The following is a 26,420-nucleotide window of genomic DNA, read 5'->3' as shown; positions in this document are numbered from 1 at the left end:
ATAAAATTAAGTTCATCATCCTACAACTGTATTGAATCATTTTCTCTCAGTTTGAATAAGTAGGGCCTGGAACTAATTATCTTTTCAGGGTAATTAGTTCTGCAAATTTTATCTATTTTGACCTTCAAAGACTCCCCTTCCTTAAATCATACAAACCTTTCCTGTCGTAGGTTCTCCTTGTTTCTCTTATACTGAGACCAATGACTGACCCTTGATTTAATACTTTCACGGCTGTGTCAATAATATTTCTGTAATAGAAGTTAGAGTTTGGAAACAGGCGATTCAGCCCAACGTGGAAGGCCCTAGTTTCCCCTTCACTCAGCTGTGCAGTGTCACTTCATTGTTATTATTTTCCAAAGTAGATCAGTGATGGCAGCCACACGCCTGACCCAAAGCCCATTCTAGATGTCAGTAATAATAATAATCTGTCTTACTTACTGTCACAAGTAGGCGAAGAAAACTAGGACATTTATCCCATCTAGCTTGTTCCACCATTCAATAGAATCATAGGTAATCTGCGACTGAATTTCACATAGCCGCTTTTTGCCTCATATCCCTCAATAACTTTGGTTGACAAAACTCTTAACTTCAGACTGAAAATTACAAATTGGTCCGACACCAATGGTCTTTCGCAGGAGTTCCAAACTTCTGCCACTCTCTGTGTGCAGAGGTGTTTGTTAATTTCACTCCTGAGAAACCTGGCACAAATATTTAGACTCACACCCCCAGGACTACACCTCAACCAACTGAAATAGGTTTTCTCTCTTGTTACGACACCCTGGGCAAATGCGCGGTCAATTCCAGACCCACTCATCCCGGAGTCACAACACAAGTGAATTAACCAATAATTCTGATTAAAAATACCCAAAGTCTTTGGCCACCCAATAATCACAGTCACCAGGTTTGTAAATGTAAACAAAATGACTTTATTTATAACAGGAACTATAATGGAATACACAGCAGATACATTTTGGTAATATTAACTAATACCTAACTCCCACTTTAATTTGCCTCCCCACCCTCTGCACATACACATAAAACAGACAAACACAGAGGGGTAGAAAGAGATCAAGATTGTAGGTGAAAGGAAGAAAGAGTCTTCGTTTCAGATGATGCTTCTTAGCATACTTTCTTCACAGTAAGCTTGCAGATAAAAGTCTTTGGTTTGCAGCCTGTTATGGTCTTTCCTGTGGTTTAGACATACAGTACTCACAACTTCCAGGAGAGGCAGAGTCCTTGTTTCGTCAATCTTAGCTTTCAGTTCATGGTTTGTCTTCAGGCCTTTGTAGCTTCAGGAATCCAACACCCACAGGCTACTGGAGAGAGATACACCCTGGCAGCAGGCTTTCTGGAGAGAGTTAGCTGAAGCTCTCTGGAGTGAATTAGCTGGGTCTGTTCATCGTGCTGCCAGAATCAAAACTGAAACCTCCTTAGGTCTCTGAACCATCCCACAGGGATAAGATCCAATCACCACCCATTACCAGGCAAAGTGCAGCCTTTTAGGCCAATTCATTGGCTCACAGCCAATCAAACAGAGTCCCAGCTCATCTACCTCACTGGTGCCAGCAAATCTGCAGCTCCAGTTTAAACCAGCAAGTGATCTCTCCTCATGCTTCTGGATTTCCAGATATCATTTTGGTCACCTTAAGCTGCCTTCTTTTCATGGCCAGTATATCCTTCCCAAGATGTGGTGCCCAAAAACACATTGAGTACACCAAGAGAGCCTAATCAGGGCATTGTGTAATTAAAGCATATTTCTATAATACTGTGTTCAGTTTTCTAGATAAGGCCATTAGCTTTTTGGGGGGATTATTTTCTGTACTGTACATGACATTTTAATTATCTATGTACCTGGACCCCCAAGCTTCTTTGAATCAGCAATGTTTCCAGCTTATTAGAAAGTACACTAATAAAAACTAGGATCAGGAGTAGGCCATCTGGCCCCTCGGGCCTGCTCCACCATTCAATGAGATCATGGCTGATCTTTTGTGGACTCAGCTCCACTTTCCGGCCTGAACACCATAACCCTTAATCCCTTTATTCTTCAAAAAACTATCTATCTTTATCTTAAAAACATTTAATGAAGGAGCCTCTACTGCTTCACTGGGCAAGGAATTCCATAGATTCACAACCCTTTGGGTGAAGAAGTTCCTCCTAAACTCAGTCCTAAATCTACTTCCCCTTATTTTGAGGCTATGTGCCCTAGTTCTGCTTTCACCCGCCAGTGGAAACAACCTGCCCGCATCTATCCTATCTATTCCCTTCATAATCTTATATGTTTCTATAAGATCCCCCCTCATCCTTCTAAATTCCAAGGAGTACAGTCCCAGTCTACTCAACCTCTCCTCGTAATCCAACCCCTTCAACTCTGGGATTAACCTAGTGAATCTCCTCTGCACACCCTCCAGTGCCAGTACGTCCTTTCTCAAGTAAGGAGACCAAAACTGAACACAATACTCCAGGTGTGGCCTCACTAACACATTATACAATTGCAGCATAACCTCCCTAGTCTTAAACTCCATCCCTCTAGCAATGAAGGACAAAATTCCATTTGCCTTCTTAATCACCTGTTGCATCTGTAAACCAACTTTTTGCGACTCATGCACTAGCAAACCCAGGTCTCTCTGCATAGCAGCATGTTTTAATATTTTATCATTTAAATAATAATCCCTTTTGCTGTTATTCCTACGAAAATGGATAACCTCACATTTGTCAACATTGCATTCCATCTGCCAGACCCTAGCCCATTCACTTAGCCTATCCAAATCCCTCTGCAGACTTCCAGTATCCTCTGCACCTTTTGCTTTACCACTTATCTTAGTGTCGTCTGCAAACTTGGACACATTGCCCTTGGTCCCCAACTCCAAATCATCTATGTAAATTGTGAACAGTTGTGGGCCCAACACTGATCCCTGAGGAACACCACTAGCTACTGATTGCCAACCAGAGAAACACCCATTAATCCCCACTCTTTGCTTTCTATTAATTAACCAATCCTCTATCCATGCTACTACTTTCCCCTTAATGCCATGCATCTTTATCTTATGCAACAACCTTTTGTGTGGCACCTTGTCAAAGGCTTTCTGGAAATCCAGATATACCACATCCATTGGCTCCCCGTTATCTACCGCGCTGTTAATGTCCTCAAAAAATTCCACTAAATTAGTTAGGCACAACCTACCCTTTATGAACCCATGCTGTGTCTGCCCAATGGGACAATTTCCATCCAGATGCCTCGCTATTTCTTCCTTGATGATAGATTCCAGCATCTTCCCTACTACCGAAGTTAAGCTCACTGGCCTATAATTACCCGCTTTCTGCCTACCTCCTTTTTTAAACAGTGGTGGCACGTTTGCTCATTTCCAATCCGCCGGGACCACCCCAGAGTCTAGTGAATTTTGGTAAATTATCACTAGTGCATTTGCAATTTCCCTAGCCATCTCTTTTAGCACTCTGGGATGCATTCCATCAGGTCCAGGAGACTTGTCTACCTTTAGCCCCATTAGCTTGCCCATCACTACCTCCTTGGTGATAACAATCCTCTCAAGGTCCTCACCTGTCATAGCCTCATTTCCATCAGTCACTGGCATGTTATTTGTGTCTTCCACTGTGAAGACCAACCCAAAAAACCTGTTCAGTTCCTCAGCCATTTCCTCATCTCCCATTATTAAATCTCCCTTCTCATCCTCTAAAGGACCAATATTTACCTTAGCCACTCTTTTTTGTTTTATATATTTGTAGAAACTTTTACTATCTTTTTATATTCTGAGCAAGTTTACTCTCATAATCTCTCTTACTCTTCTTTATAGCTTTTTTAGTAGCTTTCTGTTGCCCCCTAAAGATTTCCCAGTCCTCTAGTCTCCCACTGATCTTTGCTACTTTGTTTGTTTTTCCTTCAATTTGATACTCTCCCTTGTTTCCTTAGATATCCACGGTCGATTTGCCCTCTTTTTACAGTCCTTCCTTTTTGTTGGCATAAACCTTTGCTGAGCATTGAAAAATCACTTGGAAGGTTCTCCACTGTTCCTCAACTGTTTCACCATAAAGTCTTTGCTCCCAGTCTACCTTAGCTAGTTCTTCTCTCATCCCATTGTAATCTCCTTTGTTTAAGCACAAAACACTAGTGCTTGATTTTACCTTCTCACCCTCCATCTGTATTTTAAAGTCCACCATATTGTGATCGTTCCTTCCGAGAGGATCCCTAACTATGAGATCCTGAATCAATCCTGTCTCATTACACAGGAACAGATCTAGGACCGCTGGTTCCCTCGTAGGTTCCATTACATACTGTTCTAGGAAACTATCGCGGATACATTCTATAAACTCCTCCTGTCCTATTGGGTCCAAAGTGGATGGCCTTACATATGCATGCAATTAAAACCTGTTTGCTACTAATTTGATGATTCACTCACTCGATCAATATTTTGTCATAATTTAATGCTTTCATTTCAATATTTTGTCATAATTTAATGCTTTCATTTCTACTGCTTACAATGCCACCCATCTTTTTGTCATTGGCAAATTTAGATATGCTGTTTTCTGTCCACTCATGTCGCCATTAATAAATATAGGGAATAGTTGAGACATCGAAGCAGATAGTGAACAGCACCACTAGTCACATCCTTCCAATCAGTACTTGCCATTATCTTTACTCTCCATCACCTTCCACTCAACCAATTGCCTAACTAAGCCAACGATCTGTCTTCAAATCCATGGACTTCAACTTTATCTAACATTATATTTTGAGGATCTTTATCAAATGCCTTTTGGAAGTCCATATGAATAACAGCTGCAGACATTTCCCTATCCACTACTTAGTTGCCTTTTCAAAACGTTAAACCAGATTTGTCAGGCATTCTGGCTTTCTCTGATCATCTGAAAATTTTCACAATTATCAGTCATCCTATCTTAAATTGTAGACTCTAGTAATTTTGTGACATATAACTTACCTATAATTCCCAGGTTTCCCGCTGACACTTTCCTTAAATAGCAAAATTACAGATGCAATTTTCTGATCTAAGATAAATGTTCCTGAACTGAGAGAATTGTGAAGATTATAGTTAGGGTATCTGTAATGTTCTTACTCACTTGCTTTGAAACCCTGGGATGGAAACTATCTGATCCTTCAGACTGCCATTATTTCCTTCGTGTCTGTTACTTTGCTTGTGCTAATTTTGGTGAGTTTCGTTATTTGCTCCTTTGGGATTTCTGACAAACTGACTTCTTCCTCTACAGAAAATATTGATGCATAGTAATTATTCAACATGTCCACTACCTCCTCACTTTCATTGGCAATATCACCGTTATTAGTTTTCAAGCAACCCCACAAATAACTATGCTCGTTTTCCAAATACAACTGAAAATACCTTTGGGTTGATCTTTGCTATTTGTATGCATTTATTCATGTTGTCTTTTTCTTATGTAGTTGTCCATGGCTGTTTTTTAGCAAGCAGAGTATGAGCTTTTTTGGTGCATAGACTAGTTCAGTCTCACACTCCATTATTTGTTAAACACTTCGCTGTGATCATCTGTTGTCTTAACCGTTAACAGATTTGTGCAGTTTACTGTGGACAGTCTGTCTCATTGCACTGAAGTCAGCCTTAAATAAATCTAGAATCTTAGTAACTGTTTTGCATCTCTCTCTCTTTCAAACACTCCATTGAACTCAATCATATTATGGTTGCTATTAAATAAATGTTTGCGCACTATTAGGCTGTTAGCTAAATCTGACTCTGATTGCTGAAACTAATATGACACACCCCCTTGTTAGCTTTTTCTGCAGAAAACTATCACAGGTATATTCAAAAAATTCACTACCTTTCTAGAACTTTCTTGTGCTCGTCTGTTTATCCAGATCTATGTAAAAGTAAAAATATGTAAGCCGTGACTCAATTGATAGGACTGTCACTTTTCAGTCAGAACATTGTGGGTTCACACATCCGCCCCCTCCCTCCCACCCCCACCCCCCCACTCCTCCTGCTTCCCCCTTTGGACAATTTTATGGTCCAGAATTCCATGGTCCACATTCTGGCTGTGCTTCCAACAGCCTTTAGCCTCACCCTTGTGGATAGCAAGTACATTGTACATATTGAATAGGATCAACTTCTGCAAACCCATGTTCTCCATCTTACATGGGCTCCCCCAACTCTGAACACTATCGGCTAAAGCAAGACATTCTGAACCTGGATCTCTGTACGTGAGGAGGTGGATGTAGAAAAGCATTCCATTACAGCTTGACTGTGGCAGCTGTTATTGATATAAAGTAGCTGTGAGATGCAGTGAAAGAGCTGTAGGAGGTCTTGGCATGAGCAAGACATGTGGAACAGATTGAAAGGCCATATTTTGTGGCATGAAATCTTGCACCATCAACCTTCTACATCTTATAATTAGTCTTGCCCTGCCAAGTTCCTTATACGTAGTATGTCATTGTCTTATTATTCATCCATTTTCTGTGTGAAAAACTCGTTCAATTCCTTAACACTGTCAGCATGGTCTCGCAGCTGTCAGAGGAAGGTTGGAAAGATTGTGGATTCAGACTCAAACATTTAAGTTAATGTGTTGTGTTTACTCCGGATATTCTAGGCTCTTGTAAATATTGTGATATTCATCCAGAGTATTGGTTTTACCAAACATGATCTGCGGGATTCTCCTTTGGTGGGGTCCTCCACCCTGGCTGCAGCGCACCCATGCCTGCTTTGGGTAGCCCACAATGGGAAACCTCACTAGCCGGTTGCGAGAAAGGAGAATCCCGCTGCCAGCAGGATCACGCCGTGCCGGAACACAGGGCTGGTGGGACGGATAATCCCGCCCAATATTTGTGTTCATTGTGCATTGGAATTATTTCGATTTTGCAACTGCTTAACGAGACTCCAGCTCCATCAAACATATTGGCTCAGTTGGAGGTAGAAGACAGAATAGGAAGGAATGTACAATCATTGACAGCATGTGGCAAATGATATTTGCCTAGGATATGTCCTGGAACTTCAGCTTTTCACCATCTACTTCAATGACGTGGATGAAGCAATGGAATGCTGTTTATCCAGGTTTGCAATTGTCTCCAAGCTAGGGTACAGTAAATTACGTAGACGTGAGCAGGAGGATTACAAACGGACATAGACAAATTAAATGAATGGGAAAATCAATGGCAGATAGGGTTCTCTTTCAGAGGGTTAGTGCAGACTTGATGGGTCGAATGGGATATTTCTGCACCTTAGAGATTCTATGATGCAGGTGTGAGGTCATCCACTTTGAATCCAAGAAAGACAAATTGGAAGATTTTCTTAATGCTGAAAAAGTAGGAATAGCCAGAGGAACAATAGAATGCTGGTCCAGAACTGGAATCACTTAAAGCAAATTAACACTTTCAAAATGCAATCATAAAGGTAAATAGAGGGTTGAACTCTCAAGGGGTAGTAATACAAAAATGAGCCTGTTATGCTTCAACTTTGCAGTGCACTGGTCGGACCTCATTTGGAATATTGCATTTAGTTTTGAGTACCACACTTCAGGCCTTGGGAAGGGATACAATGACTACTGACCAAATGTCACAAGGGGTTAAAGGATTGTATTAGGAGGCAAGTTGCATAACTGTGGCTTGTAGTTCCTTGTGTTCAGAAAGTTTGAAGTATTAAAGTGATAAAGGGATTTGGAACCGTAAGTACAGAAAATCTATTTCCTCTGGTGTAGAGTTCAAAACAAGAGGTATTAACTTAAATTTAGAGATAGTGGGCGTGATTCTCCGCTCCCGCGCCGGTTTGGAGAATCGCCTGGTGCGCTATTTTCCCCTACGACGCCGGTCCGACGCCCTCCCGTGATGCACCCAAGTGGCGAGAACGGCCCCATCGAGTTCTGCGCGGCGCAGACCGGAGAATCGCTCGGGACACCCAAAATGGCGATTCTCCACTACACCCGCATATCTCCGGCCCGGATGGGCCGAGCGGCCTGCCCAAAACTACGGATTCCCGCCGGCGCCATCCACACCTGGTCGCTGCCGGCGGGAACAGCACTGGAACGCTGGGGGGGGGGGGGGCGGCCTGTGGGTGTGGGGGGGGCGAGGGGGGTTCTTTCACTGGCGTTGCACTCAAAAGGGGTCTGGCCCGCGATTGGTGCCCACTGATCGGCGGGCCGGCATCTCTGAAGGAGTTCCTCCGCGCCCCGCAAGATACATCCGACGTCTTCTTGCGGGGCGGCCTCGGGGAGGACGGCAACCACGCATGCGCAGGTGACACCAGTTAGGCGGCGGATGATGCGGCGCCAATGCCCGGCGTGCACTGACGACGCTGCTTTAGCGACACGCCCCTCCGAGTTTCTCGCGGCCCCGATCCTAGCCCATTTTCGGGCCCTGAATCGGTCGAGACCGGGGCTGTTTCGCACCGTCGTGAACCACGACGGCGTGGGCACTTATTCGCGGGAGCGGAGAATCGCGCCCAGTATTAGAGGTAGCATCAGGAAGCATGCACAGGGTAGTAAATCTGAAACACACTCCCACAAAAGGCTCCTGGGTCAAATTAAACTTTCAAGGCTGAGATTAACAGATTTTTATTTGTTAACTGCTTCCAGAGATACAGATGAAAGGTGGGTAAGGAGTTATAGATGGGCTGAATGGCCTGCATCTTTTCCTCTATTCCTAAGGAATAACCAGATGAATTGCATTGAAATGCAATATAAGGGCACCTACAAATATTAACATGAAGACAATCTTTCTCTGTCTCAAAGAGAAAAGAAAGATTTGCTGAACGATCTTTTCAAAAATAAATTTTCTTTAAACTGCCAGCATCACTGGTAACGTTTTGTTTACTAATTGGAATTCAATATTATGCACTAATTATATTTCCTGATAGCTCATATTTTACTACAGTGAAACTTACACTGTTATCTGGAATCAGAAACACCTCCGAATGTGATCAAGATCTGGCACACATCGCAAATGGCTCCTAAAAGTACTGCTGGACCAAGAGCTGCATATGACACAGTGTGGCACACTGGCCTGCTTTCCAAAGCTGTCCAGAATGCTCCAACCTGGGTGGGGGCTGCTGTTGAAACATTCCCTCTCAACAGATGATTCAGAATCCACATTGGGTAAGGAAGAGGTGCATCGAGAATACTGGCCAAAGGACTAGATCCAATCCTGTTCAACATATATATAAATGACCTGCCAACAACCCATGCCCCACAAGTTCATCTCTTCCGATGTCATCTGTTGTGCCACTCAAGCTCTGTTCTGCTGCACTCTGGACCAGATCCTTAACAAAGAGGTTACAAAGTTGATGGGCTATTGCATCTGCTGGTGCCTCATGTTGAATCCCTCTAAAACCATATCCAGTATATTCCACTTCCAAAACACCAGTGTCAAAAAGGAATTGCATAGCTACATGGATGGCATGATCCGAACACAACATTCTTCCAGATAGGACTCTGTCCTTCTCAGAACATTTGGAGAAAGCAGCAGCAAATGTCAAAACCAGAAACAATCTACAGCCAAATTTGCTGGATCTACATGGCGTGCTGCGACCATAATGCGCTGGACCTCAGCACTTGACTTATCATGCAGAGTACTGTGCACCTCTTTGGCAAAGATCACCACACACATATCTTATTGATGTTAATCGAATCTAGCAATGTTCATCATAACTGGAACTATGCTCAGCAACCCTCTTCTGGCTACCTGACCTCGCAAACATCATTCCTCCGCACAAATGCTGACTGACGAAGGAAGGGGCTGTAAAATTCCACCCAGAAAATGAGGAGGTTATCACTTGGCTTCAGGAATTTGCATTTGCTAAATGAATAAAGAAAAAAAAGGGAGCAATTTAACAGCCTTGTCGCACCTGGCGGGAATCTGTGCGAACCGGTTAGACCGTGGGAGCAGCCTAAATTGGGAGCCTTACCTGGCGGCAAGCGGTTTGCAATCTAACCAGCTCGCTCCCGTTGGCGTATTCAGGAACCCGCCTAGGACCAGCAAGAAACCGATAATCACCAATTAAGCCAATCTCCATTCATTAATTAGATTGCCGCCCAATCCTACCAGCCCTCCTCTTAGATTGCCCCCTGGGATCTTACTAGCCCTACAGCGAGTGGTCCCGTGAGCGATGATTAGTACTGGTCCACACAAATGTGGACCAGGCAGAACAGCCTGGGGGAGTCTCCCAGACCATTGGAGGCCCCAGGGTGGTCAGGGACAGGGCAGGGTGACATCCCTGCTCTCCCCATTACAGCCGGGTACCATGGCACCTCCCGGCTGGCACTTTGGCACTGCCCCAGGCTTGTAGGAACACTGACAGGGTGGTAGTGCATAGGTGCCAGGGTGGCACTGCCATGGGTCAGGACCATGAGAGGAGGGATGAGGCGGATAAGGAGGGTCGGTTAGTATGAAGGGGCCTCCGGAAGATTGAAGGGATGAAGGGTCGGGGTCCTGGGGGGGGGGGGGGGGGGGGGGGCCTGAAAGGGGGTGTGGGACGGCATGAAAAGGGGAGAGCCTCAGCTACCCCATAGCAGAATGTCCTCACTTGGGGGAGGAGGGGTGGGGAAAGAGTGTGGGGTACTGCCCATGCGTGTGGGCAGTGACATTGCCTATGGGTGGGGGACCCCCAAGCTCACTGAGAGATCGAGGCACCCTTCCAACATGGCGGCTCGATCTCGGAGGAGTCGATCTGGCCAGTGAGCTCAGCTTACCCATGATGAAAATAATTTGTGTTGGCTCAACTGTGTTGGCTCACCAGGAAAGGAACTCTCAAGGACCCCCCAAAAAAAGACTAAGTGTCGTTAGATAGCGGTCAGGAGCTCACCAACACGGCCTTCAAGATATTCCTAGGAAACCTCGCTTGCTACGGCACTTGGAACTGGTCCCGTTAAATCACGCCCCAAATCTCTCAAGGTGCTGGTGTATAAATGAAAGAAACGGATTAGAGTCTAATTTGAAAATATAAATTCCTCATAGTTAGATTCTGCAATTTCCAAATTTCAAAACCCGTGCTTTGGGATTAAGGTTTTACACATTTAATATTATTTCGATAAATTCTTTTACATATTAATCTATGAAACACAAGCATTGCAATGAGATGTATAAAGCTGTCTGATTTTAGCCATTTGTATTTATACACAGCTTTGATGTCAATAGTATATACCTAAAACAGACATATGATATAAAGGGCTGTTCGGGACTAATCGACAACCTGCACAAATGTATTTTCTTTGCCTTTATGTGCCAGCATCTTGGAAAGTATTCTACATTTTCATCATATATGCTGATGCATATGGTGATAGAAAGGCGAAGTGACCATGACATAATTCTTGTAACATACCATTTTACACGAATGTGATGCATTGGTGAAGCATTTTCATTGTCCTACTGAACAGTGTGTATGAAATGCAGCAGTGACATCTAGCTGTGGGGCATGTAAACAAGTCGCAAATGAGCCCTGCGTTAATGGACCATTGCCAAGAGTTTTCAGCAATGCACTTCCATTTAAGGAGGGAGAAGAACTGAGCAATCTTTTCACGTCAATTGCAAAATTATGCCATTCACATCAATATGTTATGATTTTATGGATATAGATTTGCACAATTTCAAAAAATACCTTCTCTGCTTCTCTTTAAAAAGCAGTGAATTACGTGAGGATATGGCTGAGAGGTCAGTCGAGGCTCTGGAATACCTAACCAAAGAAACTTTTTTTCCCATGTTTGAGACCAAAAAGTAAGTGGCCAAACTATTAAACCACCACAACAATGACAGACCATGACCTCGCTCAACACTGATAGCTATGAAGAACAGGAACTCTCATTTTTTTAATCTTCCTTACTCAGGCTGAATGCATGGTTACTGCACTGAAATAGGGTAACTTGAGGAAAGAAATTTGGATGAATTTAACATCTTTTCATATTTATCATAAAGAGCTCAAAGCGCAGTGGGTTAGCTCTGCTGTCTCACATCGCCAAGGTCTCAGGTTCGATCCCGGCTCTGGTCACTGTCTGTATGGAGTTTGCACATTCTCCCCGTGTTTGCGTGGGTTTCGCCCCCACAACCCAAAAGATGTGCAGGGTAGGTGGATTGGCCACGCTAATTGCCCCTTAATTGGAAAAAATGAATTGGGTACTCTAAATTTTTTTTAAAATAAACATCTCAAAGCTTTTTGCACACAGTTAATTACAGTTAGGAAAGAAAACTCAGCAAATTACCTTCCTGTCCTATGCAAAACACTTTAATTGAACAGTAATATAAATTTTGTTTGCCTTAAATTAATCATGTTCAATTGAATACAAATAGTTACAAGTCAATAAAAACCAAGAAACTAAAGTGACCTTGAAAACAAATTATCGGATTTTGTTCCCTACTAATGGGAAATTGTACTTATGTTCATGAATAATATATACAGTTTATTACAGAGATATTCGGAGCAAAGGAACCTCCATTTGAGAGATGCTTCACTAAGCAAATTTCTCACTGTACTTGAATCCATTGAAAATAATGCAAGTCATTTCATGACTAAGAAATTAGAGGATAAAGAAAGATCTTAACCTCAGAACATCCTAAATGTTTTGCATCCATTAAACATACCAGGAGGGATGTCCTGTTCCCACGAGGATCCCAGAGGGTGAGCTACAAGGCAGCCAGAGCTGCTTGGGATGAGGTGGTAGCAACCGTCAGCTTGAGGAGTTTGACCAGGAGGTCAGGCCTTCAGTACACCAGGCAGCACAAGTGAGTGGACACCAATGCTCCTCACCGTCCCCCGCTCCGTTCCCCCCCCCCAAAGGGATCATCCATCCCCAACTCCCCATGTAACCCCCAGCCCTTCCTCCCCCTCCCTCCTCAATCCCCACCAACGCCACCTTCACATCCCCTTTCCAACCAATGTGAACCACACTTGTGGCTAACGATGACCTCTCTGTGTCTCCTCAGGAAAAGCTCTGCCACAATCGCTGGGAGAGGGCCCAGACTGGCAGAGGGGTGCCAAACATAAGAATCTCATCCCCATGTCTGTTGTCCCCGCCCCCCACCAGTGCAGATACACATACCTCAGTGGGACATACTAGTGGACAGGCTTCGGGAGCACAATCTGGTGAACACCACATTGCTGCTGATGCACGAATCCCCAGGCAAGACAGCAGTCGGAGGTCGGCTGGATCCCAACACGCAGCTGGGTCCCAGTCTCAAGCTGAGCCTGTGGTACAGAGGTACCCGGATCTGATGGAGATGATGGGGACCAACCTGGGCATTCAGAAGGAGATGTCAGTGTCACTCCAGCAGATCTATAGCCGCTTGGAGGAGGCCCAGAGACTAGGGGCACAGGAGACGTCGTTGGCAATGCTAGGGTGGTGACCACAGTGGAAGGCCTGGTGCATGACGTCGACACCATGGGTGAAGATGTCCAAGGCATCGCGCTGTTGGTGACGGCCGTGGCCGAGGGTCTCGGTAGAATGCCCGACTCGCTGGGGGATGTGTCCCAGTACCAGGCCGACCTTGATGAGGTTCTCCGGGACATAACACGCTCTCAGATAGGCACGGCCGAGGCGCTGTGGAGCTTGTCCCAATCGCAGGAGGGCATGGCTGAGGCACTGTAGAACATGTCTCAGTCACCGAGTCTCAGAGCATCGCTCTGAGCATTGACACCGTGGTGCAGACCATGGGGAACCACCAGGGCTGGCAGAGCCAGATGATGCAGGGGCAGCTAGGGCTAGAACCAGTTGCCCCTCTGTCCAAGGTGAACTCCAGGGCGCTAAGGGATCCAGTAGGGAGGAGGGGGGTGCCAGGTGCCAAGCCGGACTCATCCCATGGAGTGGCGACGGTGGCCACCAGCTCGCTCGAGTTCCACCCCTCTGATGAGGCAGCGTCTCACAGTCAGCACACGGGACAGGGCGGCACGGCTGTGCATGTGGCGCCAACAAGTGAGCCGGGGCCTTCAGTCCCCAGGGCTGCCAGAGGACGCCCGCCATGGGCATCAAAGGCCACAGGTCAAGGTAAGCAGCTGATGTGCATCCTGGGGAAACACCAAGACGTAATGGTAAAGCTAGGAGGGCCAGGCACGTCAAGGATCACTGAGGGCAACAGGGTATGTTTTGGGAAGGGGGGGGGGGGGGGGGGGGGGTTGGTGGGGGATAGGGGCATCATCGGGAGTGGGGTTTGTGTACAAAACATTAAACACCTTTTCATAAAACAATCATGATGCCTCTTGACCCTTTGCCCATCTCCCCAGCGCACCCCCCCACGCCGGCCCACCCCTGTGGAGGTCCCCACCCCCACCCCCCATCGAGCACTGGAGTGGCAATCCCAGTGTCTCCGGGCTCTTTGCCTGTGAGCAAAGGTGACTACTCACCTCCTCCGCTCCACACAGAACCCCTTCCACCAGGTACATGTTTTTCAAAAGGAGTACTAATCGTGCCAGCGTGAGCACTTGCTGAGGAGGCTGATGAATGACGGGAGGCCGTTGTATATGAGGTCGCTCTCATTAATTGTATGGAAATGGGGCTTAAGTGGTGATAATTGGTTTCTCGCCACGCTACGGCGAGATCCCGATTTTGCCTATGGGATCCACATCGTGGATCTTGTTTTTGACCTATCCCGCTATTCACCGGCCTCGTTACGCTTGAGCAAGTGTGCAACAAGGCTGGAGAATCGCGCCTATAGTTACCACTGCAATGTGAGTAAAATAGCAGCCAATTTATGCATAGCAACGTCCCACCAACAGCAATGAAATAAAATTCAATGTTAGGTAAGAGATAAATGTTGTCTGCAACACAAGAGAACACTCTTTTCTGAATAGTGCCATAGGGTATTTTGCATCTACCTGTTTGAGCAGACACATTCCTCTGAAAGGTGACAACACCCCCTAGCAGTGGAGCACTTCCTCACTACTGAACTACAGTATTAGCATGAGTAGATGTCCTCAAATCTCTAGAGTGGGCTTGAACGCAAAACCTTGTGACTCGAAGGCTACTGGTGAGTCAAGTGTATTTAATTGTAAAGTGGAGGAATGTTTGCCATAATGGTTTACAATTGATACAAAGTTCTGTATATTTTGAGCAGCTGAGTGAAAAGAGTGGGCTGAGGAGCAGTCAAAGGCAACAGTTTGTCAGGAAGAAATAAAGGCATGGAACAAAATTACTTATGATACTTTGACAGAATGTCAAGCAATACCATAAATTATCCACATATGTAGGCTTTGCTTTGATTCATCATGCAAGCATATATCCTCCTAATATTAAAAGCAATATAAAAATGGCACGCACACAAGTGTATTCACGTTGCTTATTATATTGCATATTATACTTTGACACAGATTAAATTGCAAAAGCAGGAACCACTTCAATATAATGCTGAATATGGTACAAATAAGCAGGATGGGTGTCAGATTGATCTATTTGTAAACCAACTCTCTCTGGAACCCCAGCCTGACGGTTTCAGACCTGCACAAATTTGTTTTCTGTGGTTTAGGTTGCTAAGATGAGCAGGACTACACATGAAAAACTGTAATTGTATCTAAAGCTATCTTTCATTTCATTGTCACTCTTGGGATAATGTTCATATTTTAGGAGCTCCAAAATTAATAAAAATTGTTAGAATTGCACATGTAATATCATCAAGTGAATCACAATTCAGTTAAATTTTTGAGCAGCAGTTTGAGCTGACTTTATAAACCTGTAGTCAATATTTGAGAAATTCCCTCCAATTTTGCTCGTAATGTCCCAGGCTGAAACAAACAGTTCACAATTTCAACATCCTAGTAATCCAAGCTGAATTTCAAACTAATTTCCTCACTGCCTACTTCCAATTGCTGGTTCCAACTTTTCACAATGCATCTGTTGTTGAAACCTTCATCCATATTTCAGTTACAGATTCCACTATTCTAATGTTCTCCTGTGCATCATTCACCTTCCATCTTTCATCTTCTGTAAACTTGAACACATGCTCTCTTCCAAGCATTGCCTCATGCTCACTGATCTACATTGTCTTCTGGCTGACTAACACCTTGATTTTAAAATGTTCATGCACGTGTTCAAATCCCTCCATGACCTTCACCCTATCTCTGTAACATCCTCCAGCCCTACAACTCTGAGTTCCTCCAATGCTGGCTTTTTGTGAAACTTAATCCCTTTGAAATAACATTGGCGCACACAACCCCCAGCAGTAAAGATGAAGCTCTGGAATTCCCTCTTTAAACCTCTACTTCACTCTCATCCTATAATACTACCTCAATATCTAGCTCTTTAAGTAAGTATGTGATCACCCATCCAAATATCTCCTCCTCGACTTGTGTCAATTTTTGTCTCATCATACGTCTGTGAAGCACCTTGGGACGTTTCCCTACAGAACACAAGTTATTGTTGACATGTAAATGTGCCATCCTGTTCATGTTAGGCATATTTACAAAATAAAACTCTTTAAATTGCAATGCAAGCATCTAAATTGGTATTAATTGTCTATAGTGGTCCTAAATATATTAAAGCACCACTTCAAAGAGAATATTTTTACCATGTACTTTACTTCATCATATAGCTGATTAGAATTTTCCTGTTACAATGAAAGCCATCTATTATTTAAATTTTTTAATAGTAGTGGAAGTGCCTCGAGATAAATATAAAATAAGGATTGTAGTCACAAAATATATGTATTAATAGATAATTTTATCCTGTGGCATTGTTATTGCTCATGTAGAACCCACACTATTTGAGCACATCTGTGTGAGCAGATGCATCACTTTTAGTTGGGAGGAACAGGTTAGAAAATGATGCTAATAATGCTCGTTTAAATACAGATAAAAGAAAAAACAGCTTCATATCAGCTTCAGTTATGCAACAACCCAACTGAAAGTCAAAGCCACTTATATGCCACACAGAGGAATTGAGGTGCTTTATTAAATTTTCATTCATGACACAACAGAACATTTGGCAAATACTAGCACCAAATATCGTATGTGACGACAGCATTAGCGACGCATTTTAAAAAGAACTCTGCTTCAGAAGGAAGCAGTCTTGACATTTGAATACTGAAGTCAGTTTCTAATCTGGTTCACAACCAGAAAATGTCACCTTCCCTTCTGTGAATCAGAGACCTGTTGAATCAGCATCATCAATGCTACAAATTCCAACTGAGTTTTTTTGGAACTTGTCTTTTCATTTCATCAAACTGTCTGGTGCTTCTCACTCTCAATTTAGTGACATTTTTGTGCTTTGGATTTCAATATAATGATAAGTCCAAAAAAAAAAAAAATGTTTTCCAGTGAAAAGATATCCCATTCTTATAATTATGCATCTACAATATTATAGAATAAGTCATGTTGTATTGTGACAATTTTTTTTTTTTAAATTATTCATGATCTGTATTCAAACCAGCATCATTTTCTAACCTGTTCCTCCCAACTAAAAGTGATGCATCTGCTCACATAGTTGTGCAAATAGTGTGGGTTCTATATGAGCAATAACAATGCCACAGGATAAAATTATATATTAATGCTGCACGGGAGTTACTATATGCGTGATGATTGAAAATGTATTCTTGTGCTTTGTGAATGACATGATGATGATTACATGAATAGTTCACTCATATGGATTGTGTGTTACAGTGCGGTGGTACTGGATGGGAAAATCTATGCTACAGGAGGAATCGTCAGTAGTGAAGGACCTGCGCTGGGAAACATGGAAACATATGATCCCCACACAAACAATTGGACACTTCTGCAAAACATGCCTTGCCCAATGTTCAGGCATGGGTGTGTAGTCATCAAAAAGTACATTCAAAGTGGTTGACACTGTGACATGCGGATAGCAGTTCCCGAATTGTTTTATTCTGCTGTTGCAGTGCTTTAAAACAATGAACATGTTGCTCTTTACTGTCTACATTGAATGTAGATTCCATACTCACCATTAGGTGAAATAGGGCAAAAAATCCCTATGGATGTATTATAGTATAACTTATGGTACTTCTTGTAGTGCACAAGACCCGATACTTGTTTTAGATATTGGGCAATCCGGGTATGAATGCCTGCTTTATAACAATCATCAGTTTTGCTTTCAAACAGTTACCTTTATATTATTAAAGGCCATTTAGAAGAAAATCGGTTTGTAGAGTGTAAAGTCTACAGTATCAGAGTGTAACAGCATGTACACTATTCAGTAAAAGCAAGATTTAGTCCCGCAGAGCACAAGACATCCTAAACAATGTGGTGGAAAATCTCAAGCAATTCAATTTTACACTGGGACAACACCAACAGGAAGCTTGGATAGTCCATAGGTTGTGCATGTCTAAAATGTGCATCAGTGGAAAACTGCACTGAAAGTTATGCTATCAGAATACTTTTTTTTAAAAAGCAAATCATGTGCGAAGACTGTATTCTCTGATTATCTGAAGTATCAACTGCAAGGCTAGTCAAAAAAATTGAAAATGCAAATGATTTTAAGAGGAAACTATTTGAAAGAAGAATTTTTAGATTCCCTTTGTTTTATTATCAGTGGTGAATTTGAAAAACACCTACAGATGCACAATGCTGTTTTCTGAATTGTTTTTGAGAAGCAGTGAGATTAATGCCATGAGTTTTCAGAGGCTGTAGCTGTAATGTCTTGCGTTGCAATCTGGATTGATTCTTTCCATGTTTATATCATAGATTATATAGATCAAACTTGCTGCACTAATAATAAACATACATAGATCTAGTATTTGTTTCTCTAATCCCTTTTACAGCAGCCTATGTAAAAGCGCTATTTAGCCAAAGGATACTTTTATCCATCTGGCATATTTCATTTTCGATTATTGCATAAAGCACCTGGTCATTCTATACCCATATTATTTTAAAATGCTAAATATAAACAAGGTAAAATCTTCTTATCTCAAGGCTTTTTTTATAAAAGTAGTAAAATGTTATCCTGGTGAAATAACTCTCCATACTATTTTACACTGAAGTGTCACTATGTGACGAAGTTGCTTCTTATATGTAGTATACCGGGAACAGTAGCATAATGGGTTATGTTACTCGAATTGTAATCCCGAGGACTGGATTAATGATCTGGAGATAAGAATTAAAATCTTATTATGACAGCAAGGGTGTTCAAATTCAGTTAATTGAATAAATTTGGAATATTAAAATAAATGCTAGTATCAGTAAGGGCGACTGTCAGATCATTGTAAACCCCCAACTGATTCACTAATGTAGTTTAGGGAAGGAAATTTGCCGGCCTTGCTAGTCTGGCCTACATTTGAAACCAGACCTACAGCAATGTGGGAGGGAAGGAAAGAAGCTGTTGAATGTTTACTTCTGGTATTCATGGTTTAACAGCAACTCATAGCAGTAACAGATAATCTATATTGGCTCTACATCTATGGCAGAGTAGTGGATAGATACAATACTATGATCGTGGATAAATACATCAGTGTGTACATCTCCTGTACCGATAGTTTAGATTTCCTGTACAAATCTAGTGTGTTGCTCGTACCAATATCAGCTCTAAGTATGTACTGTATGAATATGATTTATATATTCACATATTAGGTAGTATCCTGAGTTTCAACCCTCTGAATATGTATTCAATATACCATGTACAATAGTTCAATATATAGGCACAATTTTTCATTAGCAATGAGTCTTTTTTTGTAAACTTCTAATATTGAAATATATATAATATATATATATATATGTAAGGTAGAACTACAGCAGTTTATGGACCAAAATACTTCTGTACAGTATTTTCTGATAAAGGTGTAATCTTATTTAATAAATTATTCGGGCATTTTCAACCGTAGGTTGCAATGGGCCCCATGTCTAAATAAGCTTTCCCACTTGATTGCAAGTAAAGCACATACTCAAACTGAAATTTAAATCAATTTAGCAGATGGATCAGATAAAGGCAAAAAACTAAAATGGAGCAGCTAATCTTACTTGGACTTAACTAACGTCTTCTGACAGATTTTCTCATCACTGCATTACAAGTTTTTTTCCTTGTATATCTGCCACACACTGCAAGAGTATATTCCAGGGCTTCATTAATATTTGAGTAAACCCTAGGGTCAGCATGTTGGCATGAAGCTACAAATAGCTGGTATCATACATCGCAAATCTCCAGTTACATTCGGACAAAGTCCACGTACCTCCTTCACCAAACTAGCCAAGATGGAAGTCAATGCTGGTTTTTCTTGCCTCAATGCACCCCTCTCTCTCTCTCTCTCTCTCTCTGCTACCATAGATGCTGAAACCAAATTCAGTTGACACTGCCATTCACAAGAACAATATGAAATGACAGAAGGCTAATAGACATTTAAGATTGCAACGTTATGACATTTATTCAGCGTGTTGCTTACATCTTTTAAAATTTGACTTGAAAATAATCCATAAAGCATTGTTTGAATAAACACTTCCAAATTCAGCCATGGTGCTTAATTTATTTTCTTCTTTCCTCAGTCTTTGTGTTTTCTCTTTTACTCCCAGTTTAACTCCTGTTCTATTATTAACTATTTTATTTCCCTTTTTGTCCCGCTTTTCCTTACTGGGGTCCATCACTTTAACAATCAGTCACACAAAATAATTCTTGAACCATATCTCCATTTACTGGGAAAAGTAGTTCCATACAATCAAGTAAACAAAGCAAAACATGCACAATAACTGTTTGGGACATGAGGATACATCTACCATGCTGCTGCTATGCTGCTCGAATAACTATCTGTGGTCACATCACTGTTGAATCTTCACCAGTCTCCAACTCTCATGCTTTGCGAGAGACAAAGTTTTGTTTCAAGAGGCAGTCAAGTACAAATGAGTTTTCTTTGATGTATCATCCTTAACTTCTCCAAAATGTTCATTACTTTTCCACATGAATCTGAATAGCTTTCTGACATGTGTGTGTTCCAGGCTCAGTGCATACCACCTCAGGTCTGTGCCTTCATCCTTCACAGACCAGTGCAGATTAGCTAAAATAGTTTTACTGTTGGTTTCTGAAGTTTGGTCAGCCATTTGAAAAGCCAAGCTATTTGCGGTGAGCTTTATTGAGGCAGGACATTTTCCCACCAACTAAACATTGGGCGCCACAGTGGTTAGCACTGCTGCCTCACAGTTCCAGGGACCCTGGTTTGATTCCGGCCTTGGATGACTGACTGTGTGGAGTTTGCAGACCATCCCCTTGTCTATGTTTTTTTCCCCCCACAGTCCAAAGATATGCAGATTGGGTGGATTGGCCATGATCAATTTCCAATTGCCTAGGCAGAGTGCTCTTTCGGAGGGTTAGTGCAGACTCGATGGGCTGAATGGCCTCCTGCACTGCAGGGGTTTAATGGGTGGTTTCCTCTGGTCAGGTGCTTAAAACTCTCAATAGAAGTAGGTTTGATTAGATTTAAACTAGTGACTTTGAACTTTTGTTTTCGGTGTCAGTTTCCATCGGTACCTATGGCATTGACATTAACCAGCACCAAGCACCAAATTACCAGAAAATATTGTGCTTAGGCCAAGAGTATTGTTATCATGCAAAAACAAGCATAGGTTTTTTTAAAAATTTATGACAAGGGCTGAAACCCAGCCTTATACTCTCTGGTTAACTATGGAAGAGTAAATGACGCAGGCAGAAACATAGCATAAGCATACAAAAGGTGAAGAGACAAACTGTAATTTCACATTGTCAGCTGGGCTATATTTATGCCTTTCAATACAGACTTAGAACAAATTCAGTGCCTCCATATATTCAAACTTGCCAAAAACAGAAATGCTGTTAAACAGCTTTTAAAAAAGTGGCCAACTGAAAAAATGAGCCTATGTCCAGCCCAGAGTCACTACTTCAGCATCTGAATAAGTGAAATTCCTTATTATTACATTGGATGTCAAGATTTTTGAGGGGCTTTTTTTTTTAAGTGAAGGCTGGAAGCCAATATAGTCATAAGTAAAATGCAAAACGCTGCAGATGCTGGAAGTCTAAAAAAAATTAAATGTTGAAAATGTGCAGGTCAGTCTAAGGAGAGTACAGACAAATTTATATTTTGAGTGTAGATCCTTTTTCAAGATGGAAGGATCCAAACCCAATCTGCAATTTTTCTGTTTTACTCCATAGATGCTGACTGAACCTGCTGTGTGTTACCAGCATTTTCTGGTTTTCCCCGCAAAGAGCCTATATGGGCCCCTCTGTAACTGGTGCAGTAAAGCAGGCAGCTTTTATTTAAATACTGAATAAATCGATACTCTCACCATTGTCAGGGAGTTTCACGCACCATAGAGTGATACTTGTGTGCAGCTGCCACTCTTCAGTTTTATTCTTGAGCCAAACTATTTTAGCCAAGGGCAGTCAAAGCAGCACAGTGGTCAGGTACAGCAGTTCTAGCTGCCATCATTACCCTCATGTCCTACAGTAGTAAAGTGGCACTAAGATCATGTCATTGATGAGAATTTCCGGGACAATGCTAGGACAGGACTTGAAGTTCCATGCTCACGGTCCTATAAAACAATTGCATTAGTGTTCATTTAAACTCCAGGGTTATACGGCTAGTGGAAGTTTATGTAATCAATTATGTAGCTGCCTTATTTAAAATTTTCATTCATATACATGCACGAGACCTGGGTGGATCATTGCATGGATATAGTTACTGCCTGTGAGAATTGTTCAGTCTGATTGACTGATTAGTCCGCCCGCTATTTGCTCTCTTGCTGAGTAGCACAGATTCCAGGTAAAAAGCACAACATTCAAAATTATGTCAGAAAAGAGGAGGGTGGCCATTCCAGAGCCCAACAAACCTCTGTGGGCAGCTTTATATGAGGTCAGAGACAAGCACCATTCCTTCACAATTGAACTCAAAATTCAAGACAATATTGCATTTGGTGCAGGGGGTTGGAATTCAATGTTTTATAAGTTTTAAACTTCATTTGGAAATGTGGCACACAACCAATAAACTGAATTCATAATCTGAAATCAATTGAATTGAAGTTATCTTTCTAACTACCAATAGTAACATTTGGGAGAACTGGCCCACAAGAGAGATGCTTAAAAGGTTTCTTCTGCACATGCACAATGATGCCACGTGCAAGGTTTGTGCAACAGAGAGACCATAGAAAAGTTGGCTGCTCGTACAAAATACAAACAGTTGGCAAAGATTTGCTTCCATAATTGGGTTACCCAAATAGCACCAACACAAATAATGTACAAAATGCAGTGGTCCATTTACATTCCGTGATGCTCGCAATAATAAAAAAATAGTTCTCCTCTCAACTTGCCAACTTTACCTCCGGTTCACAAACAGATCTATAATGGATGGCTACCTTTGTGCGCCAATGGCAAACTCATGGTTGAGGACTCCATGACTTCAAATACCATTGAGAACTCACCATCAGCAGAAAATGCTAAGTTGGCTACAAAGATCCTTTTATACCGTGAAATGACTAGTATCAAAATATTGTTGACATCAACCCCAGTAGCAAGCTCTATGAAAATCAGTGTCAGATTACAGCTGATGCCTGCGGTAGCACATTTCTCCTCATGTAGGAATTTCTTGATTCAGATCCTAGCATTATTCAAGGCAATATTACTTAATGAATGTCAGTGTCAGTTGGTAACCGATTCTCCAAACCAAGTCCTCAAGTATAGCAAAAAGAAAATAATATATTGTCCTCATTCATCTAGATCTCATTCCTCTGAGACGACGAAGCAGGTCCCTTAAACAAAATACCTTTAAATGGTTATTCATAATAGCCCTGTTTCTATTCATGGACAAAATGTAAAATGTTATTGGCCTGGATTTTTCCATCTGTGGCAAAGGAACAGTACTGATCACTACTGACTTCAATAAAAGCTGCCTACTAAAATTTAGCAGTCTCTAGGGTTCAGAATTCTACTTTTCTGATGTTTTGAATGTTTTGCCTTCTACATATGATATCTGCCTGTCCAACAACATGGGAAGAAGCAGACAGACTGATCAGTCAATAAGATTGAATAATTCTCACAGACCGTAAAGCAGGAAATAAAAATCACAATTTATTGTCGAATAAACTAAATAAAGATTCAAACATATACAGCATTAAATGTAAGAATAAAAACATGAATACAAAAATCTGCAATCTTTAGATGTGTTTCTGAAGGAGTAGGATTTGTACGAGTGGGTAATCAGCAGTAAAATGACTTAGTACATCATTAAAAACTCAACTATTCCTCATTGAACAAGACTTAACTTTATTGATGCTCCTTAAAGTGAAAATATGTAAATAGTTGATGTTCACAACAAATCTGTAATTTCTAAATGATTCCATCTGCAAGACTGCAACAGCATACCCTGTGGAGGATCAGGGTAGTGCTGACGGCAACTAACAGATTTAACTTTAAATTGGACATGTTCAGATGCCAGAAATTTATGTCGCATTTACACAAAAAATACGGCAACACTGACACCTTCTAGTTAACACCCCTGGACATTCTGGGTCATCATATCATGTAGAAAGATATTAATTTCCTTGGCACAAAAGTCAAAGGCAAACGATCATGTGCACCTTTGCATCATCTTGCTTGGAAAAACTCTTTTTGATATTTGGGAATGCTCCCATAGTTTGCAGAACATGAAAGATAAATAAGTCACTTTATCCTTCAAATTATATGCACCCCATCTCTCACACAAACATTCATTCCACCAGGCTAGCCACAAGCACAGTTATGTGTGTGGATGGGGGGTGTTGTCTGGAGTGATTAGATTCAATTTAGTTTCAGATGGAAATGAGTTGGTCCAAGATTTACACAAAAGAATAGATTGTGTGCAGCATTGGCCATTTGCAAAGTCACAGCATTTTCAATTGTGTAGTTTCCATGCAATTTAAGGAATCTGGGCTAGAATACCTCGGTGCTTGAAGAAAATTGTTATTCAAAAGAATTAAGATCGTACTACTTGCTGATTCATTTTTACATAAAAACTGTTCCTGGTTCAGAAAGAATACTAGTCCTGGGGTAGAAAATAAAATGGATTCCTAAGAAATCTCATTTGGCACTAAACTGGCATTCTCATGCAGAGACACCACACGAAGACAGTTATGGAATTGGAAACCAATTCTACCTTGTGCGGCAGAACCTCTTCTGGAATTGGTACACTTAACCAGGCAATATAAAGAGAGCTTTAATCTCCATCTGCAGATTCCATATCTGACTTGAGATTGCTTGCTTGTTGATACTGTAAGCCAAAAATTATAAGGTTTTCATTCCCCTCGGAATACTGTCTCTCACTTTCATTTGAAAGAAACTCAAAGATCAAACAGAAAATGCCATGAGAAACCAACTACTTTGACTAGGAGCTTTTCACAGTAACTTCATTTGAAGCCTACTTGTGACAATAAGCAATTTTCATATTATTCAATATCAATTTTAATAGTTTGTTTTCAAAACAGAAAATGCCTTGCTTCCTTCTTGCCCATTTGACATTTGTGCAGAAATGGTGCTGAGCTACATGTCGGAAATCGCACAATATTGGAATGTATTCAAGTAAATCCTTTAAAAGTATTTTTTGCTCGGACAATGCTGGAAAAAAACATATTAAAAAATATCTTTCAAAGCTAACATTTCATTTATCTCTCAGGACACACCTATGGTTAAGGAGATATTTCAAGTACCAAGCTGCATTTCAGGAAGGGTTTCTTTTGGAGTAATGCATACAAACGATGCAGATTTGACAAATAAATTTACTATATTTTCATTGGGGCTAGACAACCTTGAAATGCCCAGTCTTTGTATTCCCCTGTTTTATATATAAAGTGTCAAGTTGAATTTTGGTACAAGGGTTACCTACACCTGTAAAGACTTAAAACCAATGCTCTTTATACCATCTAAGTAACTCTACTAAACAGGGTAAATTTGAAGTCCAGGTATTCTCCAAAACCCCATTGCCCCAAGAATTTCAATATGATCAGCGTCACAATCATTTTAATGGTTTCATTAGAAACAATCCACTATGTTCCCCACAGTGAGAGAATCAACTAGATATGGGAAAATGTGTGTGCTATTAAGAATTGTTCCTCCTTTGACCTAAAATATGTAATGCTACCATTTGCTGAGAAAAAGCACAAAAATGATGCAAAATTAACTTGGGGCAGTGACAGAAGTATATCTGAAATGTTTTTTTCTTTGATTGCAGTATTAACATAAATAGAAGAATGTTTTAGAAAATAATGTCTGTAGAATACAATTTCTTTGCATTTAAGTAGAGATGACTATTAAATTATATCATACGATACATCATTTTTGTATGCAATAAAGTGAAATATTCATTTAGAAATTGTGTTTGAGTTTTCTATAACATTTCAGAGCACTTGGTACAGTTGTACCATTTAAAACACAATGTGTATTTAAATAACACCATTAAGATAGAATAATATCTCAAGATGCATCACATATCTAATCAGACAAAAATAGATGGTCATAGATCATAGAATTTGCAGTGCAAAAGGAGGCCATTCGGCCTATTGGGTCTGCACCGGCCCTTGGAAAAAGCACCC

At 41.5% G+C, this 26,420-nt stretch overlaps 1 protein-coding gene across 5 annotated transcripts in view; it reads left to right on the top strand.

Annotated features, from left to right (window-relative positions):
• Positions 1–26,200, top strand: part of LOC140410584 (kelch-like protein 29) — a 598,914-nt gene extending 572,714 nt beyond the window's left edge. For all 5 annotated transcript variants that reach the window (XM_072498865.1, XM_072498864.1, XM_072498863.1 and 2 more), the window contains one exon: positions 17,556–26,200. In XM_072498865.1, the coding sequence (XP_072354966.1) occupies positions 17,556–17,739 (184 nt within the window). In that variant the 3' untranslated portion in view covers positions 17,740–26,200. The remainder of the gene's footprint in view (positions 1–17,555) is intronic.
• The last annotated feature ends 220 nt before the right edge of the window (positions 26,201–26,420 follow it).

The sequence above is a fragment of the Scyliorhinus torazame genome, chromosome 4 (genome assembly GCF_047496885.1).
Source record: "Scyliorhinus torazame isolate Kashiwa2021f chromosome 4, sScyTor2.1, whole genome shotgun sequence".
Taxonomy (NCBI): Eukaryota; Metazoa; Chordata; class Chondrichthyes; order Carcharhiniformes; family Scyliorhinidae; genus Scyliorhinus; species Scyliorhinus torazame.
The sequence above is the reverse complement of the archived record's forward strand: the minus strand, read 5'-3'. Positions and strand labels throughout refer to the sequence as shown.